At 45.7% G+C, this 20,291-nt stretch overlaps 1 protein-coding gene and 1 pseudogene across 1 annotated transcript; one reads left to right on the top strand and one right to left on the bottom strand.

Annotated features, from left to right (window-relative positions):
• Positions 1-2,927: 2,927 nt before the first annotated feature.
• On the top strand, positions 2,928-4,650 carry FAM43A (family with sequence similarity 43 member A). Its single transcript, XM_030216140.1, has one exon. The coding sequence runs from the start codon at positions 3,199-3,201 to the stop codon at positions 4,264-4,266; it is 1,068 nt and encodes a 355-aa protein (XP_030072000.1). The 5' UTR covers positions 2,928-3,198; the 3' UTR covers positions 4,267-4,650.
• Positions 4,651-8,207: 3,557 nt separating this feature from the next.
• LOC115478382 overlaps positions 8,208-20,291 on the bottom strand; it is a 118,933-nt pseudogene continuing 106,849 nt past the window's right edge.

The raw sequence follows: 20,291 nt of genomic DNA, 5'->3' as shown, positions 1-20,291 counted from the left end.
TTGTCATTTAGGGCACCTTTTGGTCATTTATTCATGACTGAAACAGGTCTGGCCAAAAAAAAAAAAGTCTTAATTTTGGCCCTAGATATTTTCATTTTGTTTCATTATTTATTTATTTGTTACATTTGTAGCCCACATTTTCCCACCTATTTGCAGGCTCAATGTGGCTTACATAGGACTGTTATGGCGTTCGCTAGTCCGGTATGAACAAATACAAGGGCTGGTGGTTGGGAGGTGAGGATAGTGCTGGGCAGACTTATATGGTCTGTGCTAGAGCCGGTGGTGGGAGGTAGGGTGGGTGGTTGGGGGGCGGGGATAGTGCTGGGCAGACTTATACGGTCTGTGCCAGTGCCGGTGGTGGGAGGTGGGGCTGGTAGTTGGAAGGCGGGGATAGTGCTGGGCAGACTTATACGGTCTGTGCCCTGAAAAAGACAGGTACAAATCAAGGTAAGGTATACACAAAAAATGGCACATGTGAGTTTATCTTGTTGGGCAGACTGGGTGGACAGTGCAGGTCTTTTTCTGCCGTCATCTACTATGTTACAAGTATGGTGATACATTGGGGAAATTTATTTATTTAAGGTTCATTTGTATCCCACATTTTCCCACACATGCAGGCACAATGTGGCTTACAGAAAATTAGGAAAATTACAATTAAGAAAATGCAGTTAAAGTTGACAAAGGAAAGACCAGGGAAGCAGAAGCTAACAGTGGGGAACTAAGCAGGGTGGGGGAGGATAAAGAGAAGGAAGCGGTCGGTTGGGGTGTGTCCATTGCGATCTTTGGTTTTGTTGTATTGCATGTGTTCATGCTTTTTTGTTGGGTCAGTGGGATATGCCTTCCTGAACAGGATTGGTTTTAGTTCTTTCCAGAAATTCAGGTGGTCGTATGTTGTTTTTACTGTTTTTGGCAGAGCGTTCCATAGTTGTGCGCTTAAGTAGGAAAAGCTGGATGCATACGTTGATTTGTAGTTGAGTCCTTTGGTGCTTGGGTAATGAAGATTTAGGTATGTTCGTGCTGATCTTGTTGTGTTTCTAATCGGCAGGTCTATAAGGTCTGTCATGTATCCCGGGGCTTCGCTTTAAAGAATTTTATGAACCATGGTACAGATTTTGACGGCAATACGCTCTTTGATTGGGAGCCAGTGCAGTTTTTCTCGGAGGGGTCTGCTGCTTTCAAAACGCGTTTTTCCAAATATAAGCCTGGCTGCTGTATTTTGAGCGGTTTGAAGTTTCTTTACGATTTGTTCTTTGCAACCCGCATAGATTCCATTGCAGTAGTCTGAATGGCTTAATACCATTGATTGTATCAAGTTACGGAATATTTCCCTTGGGAAGAATTATTGCAGAAAAAACATCTATCGTTTGGTGCTGCCCTTGTCCCACCCAATTCCCACCTAAAACATGCCCCCTTGAAATTTGGACAAACTGTGGACAAAAACATCTAAAATCAGTGCTGAAAATCGCAGCTTGGAGGTTTTTGAGAGAAAAACGCTCATGTACCACATAATGACCTCTTTTGGGCTTTTTTTGTTTTGAAAATGAGCTCCTTAGTCTGTTGCACCAGGTCTTCCTTTGTTCCAACATTCCACCCCGTTCTTATTTTGTTCACTGCCCTTTTGAATGAATTGTTATTGTTGTTAATTGGCATCAAGATTTGCACATGATCTTGCACCTAAATCCCACAGTGCGCAGCCTAGAAGGGGGTGTGGCCAAGCGGTGTGCAGCAAGAGGGCAATTCTATAAATGAGCTCAAAAATGGGCGCTGGAAAAGATTGGTGCTAAGCGCTATTCTATAAAGGGCACGTGCCTTTTATAAAATGGTGTTTGGCGCTGGTTTCTGCGCCCAACTCTGGTTGCCAGACTTATGCCTGCTGAAACCTGGTGTAAATCCTGGCACCTAAGCTGGAAGCACTGACCCATCTATATCTATCTTCTATATATATAAAAAGGCACCACTGAAGCCTCCAGCCGGAAGTGTGAAGCGCCAGAGATATCCGGTTTCCCCATGAGTGAAGGAAAACACAGAGGGGGAGGGGAGAGAGATGCCCTCACTCTCTCTGTAACACAAACACAGAACAGCAGGAAACTTAACACTGAAGCACTGGACTCGGAGGAGGGAGGGGGGAGGGAGAGAGGGCAGAGGGCAGGGACACACACTCCCACATGCACACTCTGAAGAAAACCTTGCTAGCCCCCCCCCCCCCCCTGTTTCATTTGCATCAGAAACGGGTTTTTTTTTTACTAGTTATTCTATAACACTGCACACAACTTTTTGGAATGCCCATCACCCACCCATGGCCACACCCCCTTCTAGGCTGCGCACTGTGGGATTTAGGTGCAAGATCATGTGCAAATCTTAATGCCAATTAACAACAATAACTGGTAATTATTGATGCTTTACAGCTTGTTAGCAATTAAGTTGTCGGGCACTATATATAGAATCTGAAGGAGTGCAACTGCATTTTTTTTTCATGGCAAATCTGCTCTTTTCCACTGCAGAGGGGCAGGTTTAATAGAATATAGTTTCTTTTTTAATGAATTTTGCAAATAATTCAAACTTTAGGAGTACTGATGATCTGTCTTTTCCCAGCCACCTGTTTTGTTTTTATAACTGATGCTGCTATCATTAGCATGTTCCTGCGGTGAGTATAGCATAATTTGTAACAGTTGCGTTTCCATCATCAAAAGCGTGCCAACATGGATTCACAACATTCACAACCAGTAAAGCAAGAAAGCAAAAAAAAAAAAGTCACCCCTGCAATTAATCCCCCCCCAATAAAAACAACACAAAACATACAGAGCCAAGGAAAGAAGCTGGAGAAAGTTTGCTTTTATTACACAAGCAAATATCAAAGTGTTTCGGCTTGGTTTCTCTATAGGAAACGTTGCATTTCGGTGTGGGTGCAATATTCGGCAGGAGTCGTGCAGTGGGCTGGGCGGCTCTTCTGCCTCCCCCCCCCCCCTACCCGGGAGGAGTCGGTGGTTCCTTCCAGCCTATATTTACCGCTGTGTCCTAAAGCACCACTCCAGAGTAAGAGAGGAGCTGGGGAAGCGACAGTGCAGTAGCCCCTTTGCATGCAATGACCTGGAAGGCACGGCGAGCTGAGCTGCTACTAGCCACCCACCCAGCGCCCGGTCGCCTCCGAGACATGAGCTAAGCGCCCCCGGGGCCGCCGCCGCCCTCCCCCTCCGAGCGATGCTGCCCTGGAAGAAGAACAAGTTCGAGCTGATCGAGGAGGAGGCGAGCAAGGAGCAGGCGGCCAAGCGCAAGGGTTATGCGCTGAGCCTCAACTACTGCGCGCTGAGCTCGCTGGCCCGCGCGTGCCCGGAGAGCGCGCTGAGCCGGGTGGGCGGCATGTTCAAGTCGCGGCGCAAGAAGATCCGCATCACGGGCGAGGACCCCACCTACACGGTGCTGTACCTGGGCAACGCCACCACCATCCAGTCCCGCGGCGAGGGCTGCACGGACGCGGCGGTGGGCAAGATCTGGGCCAAGAGCGAGCTGGGCAAGCAGGGCACCAAGATGCGGCTGACGGTGGGGCCGCAGGGCATCCGCATGGTGCACGCGGCGGAGGAGCGCGCGCCGCAGCGCCGGCCCGGCCACCTGTACCTGCTGCACCGCGTCACCTACTGCGTGGCGGACGCGCGCCTGCCGCGCGTCTTCGCCTGGGTCTACCGGCACGAGCTGCGCCACAAGGCCGTCATGCTGCGCTGCCACGCCGTGCTCGTGTCCAAGCCGGAGAAGGCGCGCGCCATGGCGCTGCTGCTCTACCAGACGTCGTCGGCCGCGCTGGCCGAGTTCAAGCGGCTGAAGCGGCGCGACGACGCGCGCCACCAGCAGCTCCGCGGCGCCATCCCGCTCGTGCCCCTGCGCAAGCTGCTCCTGCTGCAGGGCCAGTGTTGCTACAAGCCGCCGGCGGAGCGCAGCCGCAGCGCGCCCAAGCTGGGCTCCATCACCGAGGACCTGCTGGGCGAGGAGGAGGAGGAGGAAGAGGAGCGGCGCGCCCTGGAGGAGCTGCTGCTCCACCCAGCGGCCGGACGAGGAACTGCGGAGAGCGCGGACGTCGAGGGCCAGGCGCGGGACCTGGAGCAGCTCATCAGCGACCTGGGCGAGCTCAGCATCGGCAACGACGTGCACAAGCTGCGCGCCGATCTGCGCGTCACCCGGCTGCTGTCGGGCGAGAGCACCGGCAGCGAGTCGTCCATCGAGGAGCCGCTCGCCAACGGCTTGCAGGAGCCAGAGGAGGAGACTGAGACGGGCTGATCTTGTGATAATGCTGACTGGTCACTTGTTGCAGCTTTGCCACATGGACTTGGGTTATTTACCTCACTGTTTGGCGTTTTTGTTTACACTTCAGCAGGTGATCCATGGGGGAGTTTGCTTCCTTTTTTGAAGTACGTTCATTCCATGAAGTTTTGTAAAAAAAAATTGCACTGTTGTTGAAACGTTACTTTTTTGCCAGTGTTCTATTTTTTTTTTCTTTTGTACATCGTGGTCTCTTAAATGTAAATGGTTATCTTTGCTGTGCAAAAGAGAATTACACGTGTCCACCTGTGTATACTAAATGTATATAATACAATTGGTTATTTTTTAATGAACGCTGTTCAGATTGCACAATTGGAAAGAATAAAAGCATAATTTAACATAGCTGCAGTTAGGATTTTGTTTTCTTAGAAAGCTCTGGTACGGTTTAGAGAGCCCAGGGCTTTTTTTTTTTTTTTTTTTTTTTTTTTAAGAAAGAGGTTGCCTGTGTTCTCCAAAGTGGTAACTGGACCACAGTAGAGAGAGTTTTACTTTCTGGTCATTTTTAGGAGTTGAGATTTATTCTTAAAATGACAATCCATCTCTTACTTACATTTTAAAATAGCGCATAGGTTGGAGCGTTACAACAGTTCTGAATAGCTAATACAGCTGGTTTAATGTTATATTTTGTTAAAGTAATTTAATGCTCTTAAAAGACCATAACTATATAAAAATGTATGGTAAATACTGGCCTCCTCTTCCAAGTGGAATCAAGGCTGCAAAAGCTGTGCCTCCCTTCTTTCTCTCTTGGAGATTCTCTTTATTAAGAATTGAAGCTGAAGGAATTCAGTGCCATCCCAAATTAGTGTTAATCTGTTAAATGAACCAGTAAAGGTCAAAGTTGAGGAAGGAGTAGCCTAGGGGTTAGTGCAGCGGACTTTGATCCTGGGTTTGATTCCCACTGCAGTTCTTTGTGACTGTGGGCAAATCACTTAACCCTCCGTTGCCCCAGGTACGAATAAGTACCTGTATATATTATGTAAACTGCTTTGAATGTAGTTGCAAAAACCACAGGAAGGTGATATATCAAGTCCCAATTCCCTTCCCCTATTTGAAATTCTACAGGGAATGTTGCTAGTGGAGGAGTAGCCTAGTGGTTAATGAAGCAGACTTTGATCCTGGGAAATTGGGTCCGATTCCCACTGCAGCTCCTTGTGCCTCCGGGCAAGTCACTTAACCCTCCATTGCCCCGGCTACGAATAAGTACCTGTATATATTATATAAACTGCTTTGAATGTAGTTGCAAAAACCAAGGAAACGCAGTATATAAAGTCCCATCTCCCCCCCTCCCCATAGCTGCTGAACCTCAATCACAACTGGTAGATTTATCCCTTCTAAGGATAGGGAGAGGGTGAAAACAGCAGTGAAATAGCAAAATAGTTGGTTTTGGGGGGTGGTGGAGAGAAAACAAGCTACTCAGAACAGTGCAGTTACAAAGTTGCCCCCCCCCCCCCCCCCCCCCCACATACACACCAAAAAAAAAATCAGGTTGTATTTCAGTGTATAACTTTGTAAATTATTTTCTATAAGGAACAGATCTCTGGACTAGTCAAAAGCAGCCCTGTGGATTTTGGGCAGAATTCATAACACATCCTGTGATTATAATGGGTGGGGCAGCCGGGTTTTATGTCACTGCTTTTAGCAGCTGATCTGGCTTAAAAGAACAGTACATAAAAAACATATGTGTATGTAGGGTGAGTGTCCTTCAGCCTGCGGTTCTGGGGTTTGGCATATAGGAAAACATTTTTACTTTAAATGCCTTTCTGATAGTGCAGTTAATTAATCAAATATTTCCCATAGTACCTACTACTACTTAACATTTCTAAAGCGCTACTAGGGTTACGCAGCGCTGTACAGTTTAACAAAGAAGGACAGTCCCTGCTCAAAGGAGCTTACAATCTAATTGACGTAGAGAGGTGTGGTAGCCGTGTTAGTCCACTCTTAAAGGTTATCAAGAGAAATCAAACAAAATAAAACATGGAAAAGAAAATAAGATGATAACCTTTTTTATTGGACATAATACATTTCTTGATTAGCTTTCCGATCTGACGAAGAAGGGCAACCTTCGAAAGCTAATCAAGAAATGTATTAAGTTATGTCCAATAAAAAAGGTATCTTATTTTCTTTTCCATGTTTTATTTTGTTTGATTTCTATTGATAATCTAATTGACAAAATGTGCAGACAATCAAATTGGGGCAGACTAGATTTCCTGAAGAGGCAGTGGTGTGCTGGAGCAGGCTTTCACGGGCTCGCGAGAGCCGTTTGTTAAAATTTTAAGAATTTTGGGAGCCGGTTGTTAAAGTAGGCCTCCCCATGGTTACTTTAACAACTGACTCCCAAAATGTGGGCTTGGGCCCCCTCCTGAATTCTGTTTTACTTCGCTGGCAGTGATGCTGGCCCCACCAACCAAGTAAATAGACTGCTGCTGCTCTCTGCTCCTTGTTTCTGACTGAGCATCAGGCTGGGACTTTTCATGCAAGCGCAAGAAGGTTCCATCATGCTGCTCAGAGCCAGAAACAAGCAGCAGAGAATGGTGGCAGTCCATTAATTGGCTGGTGGGGCTCAGCAAAGGTATGCCTAGCCGCACAAGGGAGAAGAGAGAGAGGCATGTATTCCCACCCCCAAAATTTCAGGGCCGGCTATGCCCAGAGCGAGAGCCCGTTGTTAAAAATTTACCAGCACACCCCTGTGAAGAGGTATAATGGTTAGGTGCCAAAGGTACCTGCACACACTACACCTTTTCAGAGTTGGTAAATGGGAATAGGTGCAGAAATACTGAAGATTCATCTCATCTGGAAAAAGGTCACAGCTGTACAAGCTTTTGCTCGCCTGCAGTCAAGAATCCTTGAGGAATAAACACAATTACCAGATGGAGGGGGAAGGGATAGGAAGCAGTGGAAGCTGGCTGAAGTCCTACAGTTTTGCCAGTGAAAATTAAATCGCATTATTCATATGCAGATGCACAGTAAATAAATAGTCTCTGATACAAGCGTGATAATAGAGAGGCTTTTATAGCCTGTGTTCTGCAGTTTCACAGAGGATTATCGATGGCATCCATTACAGAGCACCAGTTAGGAATCATTTACTTGTTTTCCCTTAAGACCTAGGTCTCCAAGTAGGTTCATTTTGTGCATTGTAATGTCCTGGTCGTTAACGTTTCAGTGCTTGACCTCTTCAGCACATATGCCAGATCAAACCTGACATTTTTTAAGTGCAAACCATGGCTGCCAGTAGTATGCAGAGGGCCAGATTCTTTTTTTTTTTTAATTGTTTTATTTATTAAATTTACATTTTACTTCAAGCACAATTCTAGAAATAGAAAAAGATGATTTTAAATCAATAGTAAGTATAGGAACTTGGGTATTTACATAAGAAATTTCAAAATATTGATCTATTTACTCATCTTTAGTCCACAATTTAGAGTCATTGCACAATACTTAAGGAAAACTGAAAACAGAGAATAATTTAATAGCTTCTATGACTGAAAAAAAGCAATTGAGAGGAGCACCCAGGAAAATTAATACTTATTACGGAGTTGAAGTTATTATTGTCCTTGGTTGTAACATGGGTGACTCAGCCAACTTAGCTTCCAGAAAAGAGTTTAACTGTTTAGGTTATTATTATTATTTATTGCATTTGTACCCCACATTTTCCCACCTATTTGCGGGCTCAGTGTGGCTTACAATACATTGTAAATGATGGAAATACAATTTGTTACGACATAGTCATGACAGATATAATCGGCAGTAAGCAGAAGATGTATAAGGGATTAGAGAAGGAAGTGTTAGGGTGGTGTAAGAGGTGTATTTTAATACTTGGCTGGTGATTTGTGTCATTAAGGGTTCTTTTTGTAGGCTTTGTTGAAGAGGTTCAAAGAATACATATTTAATAGAATTTACATTTACAGGGAAAGTTCAACCAATATAGGGCGCCTGATTGCAAAGCTTTCGGGCGCAATTTAAGAAACTCTTGTCTTTTTTTCTTTTGGGTAGTCTTAGAGACATCTGGATACATTCTTATTTTACAATCCAGGAAAACTTGTTAGAGGGCCAGATTCTTTAAATGGTGCTCCAAAATGAGTGCCAGAAAAGATTGGCACTAAGGGTCAGATTCTATATATGGCACCTAGAAAATCCATGCGGAAAACATTTCCACTTACGCGTATTCTATAAGCAATGCCTGTATTTAGGCGTGGTAAGTAGAATTCGTTAGTTGATATTCTAGGGGCTAAAACTACGCATCTCAGTTTACACCAACGAAAGCGTGACATAAATCCGGGCACGTAGATTTAGGCAAAGAGGGCCATATTCTATAACATTATTATTATAACACTAGTAAAAAAGCCCTGTTTCTGATGCAAATGAAACGGGGGCTAGCAATGTTTTCTTTTGTGTGCATGTGGGAGTGTGTGTGTCCCTGCCCTCTGGCCTCTCTCCCCTCCCCCCTCTGAGTCCTTCACTGTTACAGAGCCAGCGATTTGATTTGGTGCTCTGCTGTTTTCCTTCACTGACTGTGTTACAGAGAGGGCGGGGCAGACACTCATAGGGAAACCGGATATCTCGCCCCCTTCACACTTCCGGCTGGAGGCTTCATAGAACGTTGGTGTTGCTTTTTATATAGAGAGATATTCTATATTCCATTATTTACAATGTATTGTAAGCCACACTGAGCCCGCAAATAGGTGGGAAAATGTGGGATACAAATGCAATAAAATAAATAACAATGCACGTAAAGTTTGGGTCGCCTAAGCAAAGCCCATTTCCCCGCCCATAACCTTGCCCCCCCTTTTGCCTGCGCACATTAAAATTTAGGCGCAGTGAGTTACAGAATACACTTGAATTGTGTGTGTGAATTCTAATTTTTGCCAATCAGTGCTCATTATTGCTTGTTTAAGTGCTGTTAACAATGCTGATTGGCTTGCTAAGCCAATTAAGTTACGTGCGTTGTTACAGAACGGAACTTTAGGCGTTCTAGAAAGAATCCGGGGATGAGCGCAAGTGTATAAAGGGTGTGTACCCTTTTAAAGGATCACACTTGGTGCTGATCCCCGCACCAGACTTGCGCCTGCTGAAACCTGATGTAAATTGCTGGTACCCAAGTTAGGCACAGTGACCCAACATGTGCAACTTTCTGGAATTGCCCTGACACGCCTCGAGCTGCACGCTATGGGATTTGGGTGCCAACTGTTACAGAATAGGCCAGCCAGATGCACGTGCAAATCTTAATTGGTGCCAATTATTGCTTGTTAAGGGCTCAGCCGATTAAGTTGCATGCGCATCTTGGGATTGCGCCATATACAGAATCCCAGGGAAGCTGGGTATGCATATGTCCAATTTGCTGTGAGATTAGTGCACAATGACCTGTGTGCACACAATTTGTTCATTGCAGCAGTGGCAAACATATTTGGCATTACACTTGCATTAGGAGAGTTGACGCACAGCTTTTGAGTTTTACTGCTGGAGTCCTTGCTTGTTGCAGCTGCTGCTAACATGAATTTTCCTCATTTTTCCTTCTTTGCTTGATAATTTAGTAGTATTATGTGCTTTCAATTATAGGCAGACCCGGTGTGCCAGCCATCTACTTTGAAGAATTCTCAGTGCTTGCTGAGGCCAGGGTAGCAGAATCCTCGCTGTAACATTTATACACCCTGCAGTCATGCCCTTAATTTCACACAGCCCCAGACACACGTGTTCATGCACTTTTCTGTGATAATCCAAACCATTCACGATAGTTTCCCTTCTGGATAAGATTCAAGTGTAAGGGCCTGAGTTTGGAGTCAAGGATGGTCTCTTCTATAACTTTCGCCTGTGATTTCCCCCTTTCAAAATTGTAGAGACTCAATGCTCCGCTGCCTGACCCATTTGGGAACCCAGTGACGTTAGGAACATTTTCTTTTTATTAAAGACTTTTAAAAACGAAAATACAAGTACTAGTTTAAAAAATACAACCAGCATTGGTAGATCTACTTACTATTTATTTATTCAGAACATTTATACCCCGCTTAATACCACTTGAAGCAGCCTCAAAGCGCTTACAATGAACTGAGGAAACAATTACAATGTCAGTATAGAGGGTAGAAGGATCAGAAGGGAAGGGGAAATGCCCTATAAGACTTTGGCCAGATCAGGGGAGTTACAAGTACGATGAAATCAGGAAAGGTGGAAAAAGTCCAAAATGGTCCAAATATGCTGGAAGGAAGGACTTCAGGTGACATCTAGAGGCCAAGGTGTAGGCTGAACCCCCTTTCGCTGCCTGTGCCAGTCTCTGATGGTAGAGAAGGGATGAGATGAGAACAACCGGACAGGCCAAGGCGAAAAAAAAGCAGGCTGCAGAAGAAGTTGAAAAGAGTCTGGTGACTCTTTTTCCTCAGAGCTGGTTACGCGGAGTGGTTGGTCCCCTGGGCTTTGCACTGCTGCCATGGTATCTCCTTCACATTTCCTGTTTCCCCGTTTTTTTCTTCTTCCTTGGGCGGGCTCCGTCATCTGTATGTGCTTTCAAGAGACAGGTACAAACAAGATGTTTCTCCGTGCAAAAGCACGACATCTTTTGTAACAAATTACTCTCCTAATTTTCAGCCCTGGTCTTGTGACAGAGCCAGGGCCTGCTGTCTGCCATCACATTGATCATGGCAAGGTGTATGGCAGTGTTTTCCCAGGTCCGGGCCTGGAGTACCCCTTCGCCAGTCAGGTTTTCAAGATATCCACCATGAATATGCATGAATAAGATTTGCATATAATGGAGGCAGTGCATGCAAATCAAGTTCATTCATGTTCACGGTGGATATCATGAAAACCTGATTGGTAAGGGACACTCCAGGACCAGACTTGGGAAACACTGGCGTATGCTATTCACTTCTAATGCTTGAGGGCCACAGACAGACTATTCTTGATCAACATGCGTGAGAGATTTGCATGAATACTGCCTCAGTAGCCTAGTGGTTAGTGCAGTGGACTTTGAACCTGGGGAGCTGAGTTCGATTCCCACTGCAGATCCTTGTGACTCTGGGCATGTCACTTAACCCTCCATTGCCCCTGGTACAAAATAAGTACCTGAATATAAGTAAACCACTTTGAATGTAGTTGCAAGAACCTCAGAAGGGCAGTATATCAAGTCCCAGTTCCCTTTCCCTGAGGTTCTACATGGAATGTTGCTGCTATTGGATATTCTAGATGGAATGTTAATGTTGCTATTCCACTAGCAACATTCCATGTAGAAGCCTGCCCTTGCAGATCAGCAATGCGGCCGCCGCGCAGGCTTCTGTGAGTCTGTCAGGACATCAGACTCACAGAAACAGAAGCCTGCATTGATGATCTGCAAGGGCAGGCTTCTAGATGGAATGTTGCTAGTGGAGGAGTAGCCTAATTACTTTGAATGTAGTTGCAAAAACCACAGAAAGGTGGTATATCAAGTCCCATTTCCCCTTCCCTTTCCCTTTCATTACAGTTGAGAGCACAACCTGTTGGTGGCTGTCAAGAGCTATCAGTTCAGTGAATACAACTGAGCTAAGGATTACAGTTGGGGTTACCTCCTCAGCCAGTTCTGGATTTGTCCCCATTCCATGCATGAAGATATTTGTACCTGTCCTCTTCAGGGCACAGACCGTATAAGTCTGGCAAGCACTATCCCCGTCTCCCACCACCGGCTGTGGCACAGACCGTATAAGTCTGCCCAGCACTATCCCCGCCTCCCAACCACCAGCCCCGCCTCCCGATCTTGACTAAGCTCCTGAGGATCCATTCCTTCTGAACAGGATTTCCTTTATGTTTATCCCACGCATGTTTGAATTCTGTTACTGTTTTCATCTCCACCACCTCCCGCGGGAGGGCATTTCAAGTATCCACCACTCTCTCCGTGAAAAAGTACTTCCTGACATTTTTCCTGAGTCTGCCCCCCTTCAATCTCATATCATGTCCTCTCGTTCTACCGCCTTCGCATCTCCGGAAAAGATTCGTTTGCTGATTAATACCTTTCAAATATTTGAACGTCTGTATCATATCACCCCTGTTTCTCCTTTCCTCCAGGGTGTACATGTTCAGGTCCGCAAGTCTCCCCTCATACGTCTTGTAACGCAAATCCTATACCATTCTCGTAGCTTTCCTGTGCACCGCTTCAATTCTTTTTACATCCTTCGCAAGATATTTTTTTTTTGGGGGGGGGGGGGGGGGAAGGAGTAAATGCAATCAAAACTCCATGTGTACAGCAGGGCCTGTATCAGTCTTTAGGCTGGGCTGTGTGAGACGTCAACCCTAACTGAAGTTCACCGAGGACAGTTTATCAGTCATATTCATGACACGAGCTTTCCTTAGGTAAGTGGTATTGACACAGGCAAAAGAAAATCTTTCCATAGTTCACAGGGTTTAAGATGAATTCCACCATAATACTTTTTCAAGACAAATGAGGGCCTCATTCACATATCCCTTTTGCTGTAAGGAGAAAAATCAACAGAGCATGCAACTTAGACTTATAGTCCTACATGGGAACCACAGAACACTCACAGGCTGGGATCCTTCCTATGCAGGAATTGTGGAAGAAATGCAAGCTGGGCCCCTTTCTGCATGGGAGGTGTGAGGCTGTGCCACCCTCTCTTCATAACTCCCAGAGGCATCTAGGAGTCGGTGCAGTGGGGTAAATGCAAGATGGAGCAGGGTGGGAGTAGAGGATCAGGATTTGCTCCTGCCCACTCTGGGTCCCCACCCTCTCGTCGATTGGTACATTACTACAATGTAGTGTAGGAAGAGCACAAGGAAGACAAGTGGGACCAAAGGACCTGGTGAGTCAGGATTCTTTGCATGCAGCTGCTGAGTAATGGTTTGCTGCTGAGTAATGGTTTGCTGCTTTCTAAATACCTGCTTGGGAAGCTGAGTATTCTGAGATTAGGAGAAGGGGCAAGGTTGAGAGATGAAATGAGATAAGGTGTGTGTGTGGGGGGGGGGGGGGAAGGTTGGAAGAATAAATCAAGTGAAGGTGGAGGGGTTAGCAGAGGTCAGTTGAAGGTGAGAGGATAGAGGCTGAAAGGTTGAAGGAGAGGCTTGGTCAAGTGGCAGCTGAAGAGGGGCTGCTTTAGAGGGGAGTATTTGAGATAATTACTTTAAAAACAGATTATGCCTCGCATATTAGCCCCTGGATTCTGTATAGGTTGCCCAAACATGAGTGTAGATCCCAGATCCATGGATAAGCTGGTCAATTAGGTGCTAGCAATCAATTATTGGCGTTAACTGTGGCGTAGCTAGGGGGCCTTGGGGGCCTGGACCTCCCCCCCAAATTGGATCCGGGGCCCCTGGTTTGACTGGCTTCCTCTCATGTTGCGAGCATGCTCGGTTTTAATGAAAGTGAGCATGCGCAATACCCACTTTGGGCTCCAGACCCCCCCCCCCCCCCCCCCAAACATTGAGGTCTGGCTACGCCCCTGGTTAACAAGCTCTTAATTGACAGTAATTAGGCGTTATGTGTGGCTCTCCCTACACCCTATTCTATGACGTGCACAACTCCAAAGGGATTTGGCCATGGGAGAGGCATGGCAGGTCAGGGGTGTTCCCACAAATGAGGCGTGATTATAGAATACCTGCATTTGCACGCCTAACCGCCATGAGTTGGGTGCGAGCATTTACAGCAGCCTTTGGCAGGTGTAAATACACCCAAATGTAAGCACAAAATGTGTGCTAAGCTAGTATTTTGTAAAGGATGCTCCACGCAGAGCATCTTTTATAGAACATTAGCTTACCATGGATCAGCGCAGCGCCTAACTGTGGGCACCATTTATTGAATCTTACGCTAAGTACATAAGCATTGCCATAATAGGACAGATCAAAGGTCCATCAAGCCCAGTATCCTGTTTCCAACAGTGATCGTGTTTAAGAAACAGAATTAATATAATACCAGGAATATGATAAGAACATAAGAGTAGCCATACTGGGTCAGACCAATGGCCCATCTAGCCCAATATCCTGTTTTCCAAACAGTGGCCAAGCCAGGTCAAAAGTACCTGGCAGAAACCCAAATCATGGCAACATTCCATGTAGAACCTCAAAGAGCAGCAACATTCCATTCAGAATTTCAAAGAGTAGCAACATTCCATGTAGAATCTCAAAGAGCAGCAACATTCCATTCAGAATTACAAAGAGTAGCAACATTCCATTCAGAATCTCAAGCATAAGAGTAGCCATACTGGGTCAGAACAATGGTCCATCTAGCCCAGTATCCTGTTTTCCAAACAGTGGCCAAGCCAGGTCACAAGTACTTGGCAGAAACCCAAATAGTAGCAACATTCCATTCAGAATCTCAAAGAGTAGCAACATTCCATTCAGAATCTCAAGCATAAGAACATAAGAGTAGCCATACTGGGTCAGACCAATGGTCCATCTAGGCCAGTATCCTGTTTTCCAAACAGTGGCCAAGCCAGATCTGTAGAGTTTTTCCTGATGCGCTGTTCATCTGGGGCTGTCTGACATTGCCATGCTCTAATGTATTCAGATTTATCCTATGCATATACTTTGTAGAAGTCTTAACAATCCCATTGGCCTTGGGAAACCCTGCCTTAGAGGGATGTATGTATCTGAACAGAGCTTGGCCAGCCTCTATCTGTGATGTGAGGAAAGAGTGATATAATAATATTTTGAAAGCACAGATTCCCCACCTTTTCTGCCTCATCTACAGTCGGTTTGAACTTTTCTGAGCAGACTGAAAAGTTTAGACACTGTTATACATATGTTATCAGGACTATCTGAAAGTTTTGCTATCTTGGTTTGGCAACGCTGCTGGCATGGGAAGAAAGCAGAAAAAAAAACACAAGAACACTTCCTTCGACAAGATGGAAATCTTGAAAAGAGGCAGAGGCTTTGGCAGGGTGCAAACCCTTCCTCATCATATCTTTTGAAGTTGATGGGTCCTTGCTATGGCTTCAGTCTATCAGGCACAAGGCATGCTGATTGGCTAATATTGATCACACGGTCGTACCACTCATTCGATCACTGGTTCAGTCTAGAAAGGGAGTTCTCAACTTGCCAGCCAGATTTTCAGGATACCTACAATGAATATTGTAAGGAGGAGATAGAAGGAGGGCAGAGAAGAGCGGAAAGGGGCAGTAAGCGAGGAAAGGAGAAGCACCCCCGGGTGGGATATGGGAGACAGGAAGAGAACTACAGAGCCCAGCAGCCCTTGCAAGGGAGGAGGGAACAGGAGAAACAGAACCACAACTCCCAGGAGGTAGGAGAGTTAGGGGATGATTGGGAGATGGAGGATAATCAGGTGGAGGAGCAGCACCTGGGAGAGAGGGTGGGGGAAGGCTCTATGGATTGGGAGGAGTCTGAACAAGAGAGGGGACCGGAAATGAAGGAGGAGGGTGAGGAGCAGATGGAGTTCTTTTGCTCAGGACAAAGGAAGGTGGGAGAGGGGGAGGCTGGAGAGAGAAGCTAGAGATTTGGGGGCACTGAGGGGCAGTGCCTATGAGTGGACTTGCTTCATTGAACTGTGGGGATTGTGCACCTGAATCAGGTCAGTCTGAACATTTTGTGGGAGGTTGTCAGAGTGTTGGTGTCTGACAAACGAGGGAGGTGAAAATGTCTCTGGCTCCTATGAGGAAGGAGTGGAGTGATAGACTGAGCCTAGGGTTATATCCAAAATACATTATTTAGTTCTAAGATGGGACTTCTTGTTTTTTTTTTTTTGTCTTGCGTGTTTGAAAAGTGAAGTAGAGCGCAGGGAGGCCGGCAGCTGTATTTGTCATACTGCTTGCCGCGGGGATAGTTGTTGATTGAAGGACCCTGCAGGATAAATAAAGCACTGTGATTAATTGCTTTTACAAGTGAGAAAAATTGGGTGAAGCAGTGCTCCGCAGGACATGGAGTAGCCCCAATTGAGTGGGTGAACTGTGAGAGCAGACAGCACGGGGAGGTGCCGTGCTGAGAGTGGACAGCACGGAGAGGTGCCGGGTGGAGAGCGTACAGCACGGAGAGGTGTCGAGTGGAGCGAACAACACAAATAAGTGAGGACTCAGGAAGAGGTTGGGAGTTCCGTGTGACAATATGCATGAGATAAATTTGCATACCATGGAGGATGGTAGATATCCTGAAAACCTGACTGGTTCAGGGGTAGGCAACTCCTGTCCTTGAGAGCCACAGGCAGGTCAGGTTTTCAGGATATCCACAATGAATATGCAGGAGATAGATTTGCATACCATGGAGGCAGTGTATTCAAAACAAGTTCATGCATATTCATTGTGGATATCCTGAAAACCTGACCTGCCTACCCCTGGGCTAGGTGTATCCTGAGGACTGGGTTGAGAACCCCTGGTGCAAAACTTTTCCTACCATCCTTTATGTCATATTATTAAGGTGGTCTAAACCAGTGATTCTCAAACTTGTCCTGAGGGTCCACCAGCCAGTCAGGTTGCCAGGATATCCCTAATGAATATGCATGAAGAGATTTGCAATACCACCTCCTCCATTATAGGCAAACCTCTTTTATGTATATTCATTAGGTATAACTTGAAAGCCCAACTGGCTGGTGGTCCCCCAGGACAAGCTCTAGAACCACTGGTCCAGACAAGGATTATAGTTTAAGGACTGAAAATACCAATTGGCTTATTTAGTGGTAAATTCACTGTACTGATGGCATGCTGGTTTAGTAATACTCTCATGCTTCCAAGACATAATAACCTCTTTGAAGAACTCTGGTCTCATTCAAGAAGATGGGAAAACAGCAATAGTTTGGCCAAAGCCCCTTTCACTGCTCTAAACTGTGGGGTGGGGGTGGGGGTGGGGGTCTCCCATCCTCTTGGCTAGTGCTTGCATGGGAGACCACTATGAAAAACTTGAAACTGGGAGCCACACAAAGCAGTGGCAAATTATTCCATCTTTGCTTTACCCTTCACTATCAATTAAAATGTTCTATTACGTATTGTGTTGACGTAAGTAGTAAACTATGCCATACTTTGTATTGTTACTTGAATATTTTTACTGCTGTAATTGCCTATTGCTCATGTTTGATCTATTCTTACTGTACACCGCCTTGAGTGAATTCCTTCAAAAAGACAGTAAATAAATCCTAATAAATAAAAACCTGCAAGAATGCTGCAAGTGTGGTAGGTGTGTGATCACCTAAGTCTTTAACAGACCCCCATCATCACTACCAACCTCTACCTCCACCTCCTACTGACTGGCAAGGGCTGTAATCACTCATTTACTCAAACGCACCAGGGCTCGGTGAGTGTTGACTGTGTCTGTTTATGTCCAAGTACATGCAGTTTGAAGGATCCATTTTCAGTGTACTTGGGTCCTTGTAGATGTGGTACCTTCTGAAATGTATTGAATCTTCCTGCTTTTAACTTGACTTTTCCCCAGGTTGGACAGGGAGTTGTAGCACTTACTTGTTGCATGCAGTGAGCTCTTAGGGGCCTGATCTCAGGTTCCTGCATGTCTACTTTGGTGATTTGTTTGTTTTGTCGCCAACTGCTTCCCATCTTCCTTGGTCTGCATTCTGCAGAATTCCCAAGCCACATAAATAGCCGAGTACCTAGATGTTTAAGCCTTAGCATTTTCTCTCATCTAGCAATGAAGAATTTGGCTGACGAGGAATATTTAGCTCGGTCTCCTGGAGGTTTAACACTTGTGCCCCCTGGAGAAAGGCATTTCCTAGTTACTAATGTTCTATTACTGGAGATGAGGGAGTTGAGGAATCTAATTGTACCCTGGCTTTAAAAACAGACAGTGTCAGGTGTGCTAGGCAAACAGGCTCAAGTCGGTCCTCCCCAGCAGAACATTTGGCTATGTTCTGTGAAGGGAATTAGGTTACCTTCCCTGGAGCTTTATGGGCTTGATGTGGGCTTTGCCTGGGGAGAGGAGGTGAAGGGTATGACATAGAAAGAAGGTGAATGATGGGGGTAACTGAATCATTCAAGCAGATTCTTCAATTTTGTTTTCCAGCACTTGCCTTCCTGTTTTGCAGGTGATATGCACCTGTGGCCACACACTGAATCATGCCCTGCAACTTTCATGCAGGAAATAGAAACGCATTGCTCGGGGAATTCCAAGCAGTTTGGTATTATTCCGTTTGCTGGGTACAGTACAATGGATGTGCGGCTGGTCCTGGCTCCCTAAGTGCAGCTGTGGCAGTCTGTTCACCGACCTTCCCTGTTGCTTTTCAGGGAACCTAATTCCATAAGATTTTGTCCTCATAGACAGAGAATGGGAGAAAACCATCAGTAAATCAGATCCAGCGTGCAGTCACAATGCAGTCCCAACATCAAGTGTCAGCGTTTTACCAGATCTACAATGCAGAGCCTTGTATGGCAGAAGAAAATGACAAACAACAACAATAAATCAGTACCTTAAATGATAAAAGGAAAAAAATCATGATTTCAGACCATCATTTCTTTGAAGATAACTAGATAGTGAATATAATAATTAGATTCTATAGTGAAATAGAGCTACTGCACTTAACTGTATCTGTGTTGATGGTTTTCATCCAAATTTCCTGGCTTTGGATGCATTTCTCCCTGTTGGTCTTATTCCATGTTTAACTCTGAGCAACCAAGGCAGCCGCAATCCGCAAGGGAAATAATGCTGACCACATAGTACTGCTAGGTAGAGTTCATGCTTGGACTGTCTACGTAGAGGTTTCTCCTGTTGGCTATCATGAAATCCCAACGTGCTGGCCTTGAACTAGAAATATCCAGACTGTTACTGCAATACAGAATCAGAATTTCTGTGCCTGTCTCTATCTAGAGTGGCGTAGCCACAGGTGGGCCTGGGTGGGCCGGGGCCCATCCACTTAGAGCTCAGGCCCACCCAACAGCAGCACATATTTAGTGCTAGCTAGTGGGGATCCCAAGTTCGCCAGCTGAAGACCTCCCCCTGATGGTGCTGAAAACACTGCTCTCCATTTCAGCTGTCTAAGCTGCTAATACTGGCCTCATCGCATTGGGAGGGGGAGGAGAACACTTGGTGCCCACCCACTTCTTGACTAGGCCCACCCAAAATCTGCTGTCTGGCTACGCCCCTGCTCTAGAGCAGGAAAGAGAGAAGAGTGGGAATAGAGACCAAGGTTTCTAAAGACAGGAACGCATACAATCTTGAGTAAAACAGTGTTTATTGGAAATCAGAGCGACTCAACACAACATTGTGTTTCGGCCAGAATCTAAGTGAGTTTGGAGGTTCTTTTGTAGATAGTTTATAAAGACTCCTGATGCAGGCCTTCTGGCCGAAACACAACGTTGTGTTGAGTCGCTTTGATTTCCAATAAACACTGTTTTACTCAAGATTGTATGCATTCCTGTCTCTGGAAACCTTGGTCTCTATTCCCACTCTTCTCTCTTTCTTGAGTCACTTCGTGGGATCTTTTGAATTCTTCATGTACATGGATTCTCTTTGGTGTCTCTAGAGCAGGTCTTCTCAACCCCGTCCTTAGGACACACCTAGCCAGTCAGGCTTTCAGGCTATCCATAAATGACTTTGCCTGAGATAAATTTGCATGTACTATTTCCATTACACGCAAATCTGTCTTATTGTGGGTATCTTGAAAACCTGACTGGCTGGGTGTGTCCTGAGGACTGATTTGAGACCCTCTGGCTAGATAGAAGTGGGTGTATGCTGTGTGCTCAGGTCTTTTTGTAGCCACTTCCCAGCTATTAAAAAAAACCCATCCCCCAGTCATTTTTCAGCTGTTTAGGCTGCTCTTAGACCTCAGTTGAATTGGGTTGAGGATTTTCAGTGATCAAGAGTCCACCACGGTAGCAGCTCGACTTGCATATCCTTCTAAGCATGAATGCTACTGAAACCTGAAATAGCATTAAAGCAGATGTGAGGAAAACTTTCAATAATAGGCACTGACATTTCAAAATGATTGGGGGTGCTAGGTAGGGAGTTGCACGGGGACAGAAATGTCATCCATCCCCGCCTATCCACAATGGAATCTAACTGATACCCACCCGTACCCGCTAAGAGCCATTCCATCCCCACCCATATCCAAAATTACAGTCCGTTCTTGCTAT

This window comes from Microcaecilia unicolor, chromosome 10 (genome assembly GCF_901765095.1).
Source record: "Microcaecilia unicolor chromosome 10, aMicUni1.1, whole genome shotgun sequence".
Lineage (NCBI taxonomy): Eukaryota > Metazoa > Chordata > Amphibia > Gymnophiona > Siphonopidae > Microcaecilia > Microcaecilia unicolor.
The sequence above is the reverse complement of the archived record's forward strand: the minus strand, read 5'-3'. Positions and strand labels throughout refer to the sequence as shown.